Source organism: Littorina saxatilis, linkage group LG13, assembly GCF_037325665.1.
Source record: "Littorina saxatilis isolate snail1 linkage group LG13, US_GU_Lsax_2.0, whole genome shotgun sequence".
Lineage (NCBI taxonomy): Eukaryota > Metazoa > Mollusca > Gastropoda > Littorinimorpha > Littorinidae > Littorina > Littorina saxatilis.
The window spans coordinates 24,742,910-24,745,409 of record NC_090257.1 but is presented as its reverse complement, the minus strand read 5'-3'; the positions used below and the strand labels follow the sequence as shown (position 1 = coordinate 24,745,409).

Below are 2,500 nucleotides of genomic sequence, written 5' to 3'. Positions count from 1 at the left end.
TTTTTTACGATTATGTAGCATGCCCTTACCTTAAAATTGACAAATAATTGGTGCATAAATAATCTTTACGATATTGGAGCATGATAACATTAAACTTAAAAGGTGATTTGTGAATGATTATTTTTTACGATTATGTATTATGCCCTTACCTTAAAATTAACAAATAATTGGTGCATAAATAATCTTTACGATATTGGAGCATGATGAAATTAAACTGAACAGGTAATTGGTGCATGGAAGGATTCATGGTACGATATTGGAGCAGGATAACCTTAAACTTGAAAGATAATTGGTGCGTGAATATATTGTACGATAATGTAGCATGCCCCAACATTAAAATTGAAAAATAATTGATGTACAAATAATCATTACGATATTGGAGCATGATAACATTAAACTTGAAAGATAATCGGTGCGTGAATATATTGTACGATATTGGAGCATGCCCTAACCTTAAACTTGAAAAGTAATAGGTGCATGAAGTATTATTACGATATTGGAGCATGATAACCTTACTGACTTGAAAGGTGATTGGTGCATGGAGATTAATAACAATATTGGACCTTGATCATTCTAACCTTAAAAGGTAATTGGATCACGAAGAGTTATTGCAATATTGAAGCATGATAATTTTAAACTCGAAAGGAAATCGGTGTATTAATGATATTCACGATATTGCGATTTATGTTTCTTTGAGAATAAACGAAGCATGATAACCTTCAACTTGCGAATAATGACGTCACGTAAACATTCTGTCGCTTCTCTTGCATGTCTCCCAGAAGCTGACAAAGAATTTCGAGAACGATAACAGCAGGAGAAAATGACTCGTAAGGTCACCGCTAGGCTGTGCATGTTTCGGTATCGTATATCATTAACCTTCTTTTTACAGCTCCTCCGCCCCCAGACCCGTACTTCTCTTCGCGCCTGTTGAGACAGAGGTTGCCTCCACGGCTTGCAGGGCAGTTCCCGCTCGGCGTCTACCCCACAGGCAAAACTTTCTGGCGTCATGTTTATCCTCCTCTTACTCCGGAGGCTTCAGGGGCAGGTTTCATGGACTCGCGGTGGTCACACTGACAAGTCGAACCACCGCTTCGTCCCCCAGAACGCGGTACTGCGCGGAAGGCGACACTGTAATCGGGCAACTCCCCGTGCGAAGAGGCACTGTCGGCCGACGGAAATCTTTTTCATAAAACCCGATTTCGTGGGATTACCGCATTTCCCTCGTTTAACTGCAGTTGGCCGACTGAGTTGATTGCCCATGAAACCAGCCCCTGAACACATATATATATATGCGGCTCCGCCCGCATGGAGCGTCAACTGGGCCTCGTTTATCACAAGCTAAAAACTCCAGGCTGAGTGATTCCCCGCAAAACTCAAAGAGTTACAGCTCAGCTCAGTTTTATAGAAGAAAACGACATTCGTGATGGTATTCGCTACAGGTTTTACCCAAAATTTAAATTCATTTCGAAAACGCATTGAATTGTTCCGTCCCGGCCTTGAACGAGAGAACCGTAATTTTGCTATGAAGCCAGTTTCAAAGTATTTTTTTTTAAATTCAATTTAATGGTGTTTGTGTGTGTGTGTGTGTGTGTGTGTGTGTGTGTGTGTGTGTGTGTGTGTGTGTGTGTGTGTGTGTGTGTGTGTGTGTGTGTTTGCACGCCTTTACCACGATTAGAACCCATCATCGTTTGATCAGTTGTACTCGGAATGGGGGAGGGGGAGGCCGGGACACTTAGTCTGGAGGTTGACACTAAGTCTGGAGGTTGACACTAAATCTGGAGGTTGTAACTAAGTCTGTATTGGAGGCTGGTTGACACTAAGTACGGAGGTTATCTTGCGATGGACTGAACGAGTCCCGGCTGACGTCCTACCTGTTGCCGCATGTCTTCTGAGCCTTACCAATCCGAGTGTATGAGCCTTACGATGTACCTGCGACGAAAAGACACCCTTTTGACCAGCCTAAAGTGTCCCTTTTTTGCAGGTGTCCTGTCGCTACAGGTTTATTTTTGTCAGTGAAGTTAACTGACAGGCAAATGGACAATAGAAAGTGTTATTTCGGGGGAGTTGTCCTTTCGTGGGATGTGTCCTCGCATAGGAGGTACGTACCACTGTAGTGATTATAGAGCGGGCCGAGTCTCGATGCACAAGGTCTCAAACACTCTGTTTGGATTATATATTTCTTCTAGTTGTGCACATTTGTGACCCTCTACCACGGATTGAGTCGCATGTCACCATTGTATGATTTTCATATTTGTTACATTTTTCTAAAGAGTTGTTTATGCTCTATCCAGTGGTGAAACCCGTTTTAGAAAAGAGCGAAAACTGTTTGAGTTATAAGCCTGTGACTAAGGTGACCCTCACATAAGGTTACCAGACACTCCCCGGACTTTTATTAAGCCTAGCGCAGAACCGCGCGAGGTGACATATGCGACTCAAGTCATTTCGTGGTGGAGGGTCACATTTTGAGTGCTTCGTTCTTGTTGCTATGGTGTTTTGAAGA

General features: G+C 42.7%; 2 protein-coding genes across 2 annotated transcripts in view; one reads left to right on the top strand and one right to left on the bottom strand.

The window, feature by feature from the left end:
- Nucleotides 1-2,500, bottom strand: part of LOC138945347 (uncharacterized) — a 546,160-nt gene that overhangs the window by 184,740 nt on the left and 358,920 nt on the right. The window lies entirely within an intron of this gene.
- LOC138945345 (uncharacterized) overlaps nt 1-2,500 on the top strand; it is a 164,066-nt gene that overhangs the window by 150,805 nt on the left and 10,761 nt on the right. Inside the window, exon 27 of the mRNA XM_070316772.1 lies at nt 890-988. Within this exon, the coding sequence (XP_070172873.1) occupies nt 890-988 (99 nt within the window). The remainder of the gene's footprint in view (nt 1-889; nt 989-2,500) is intronic.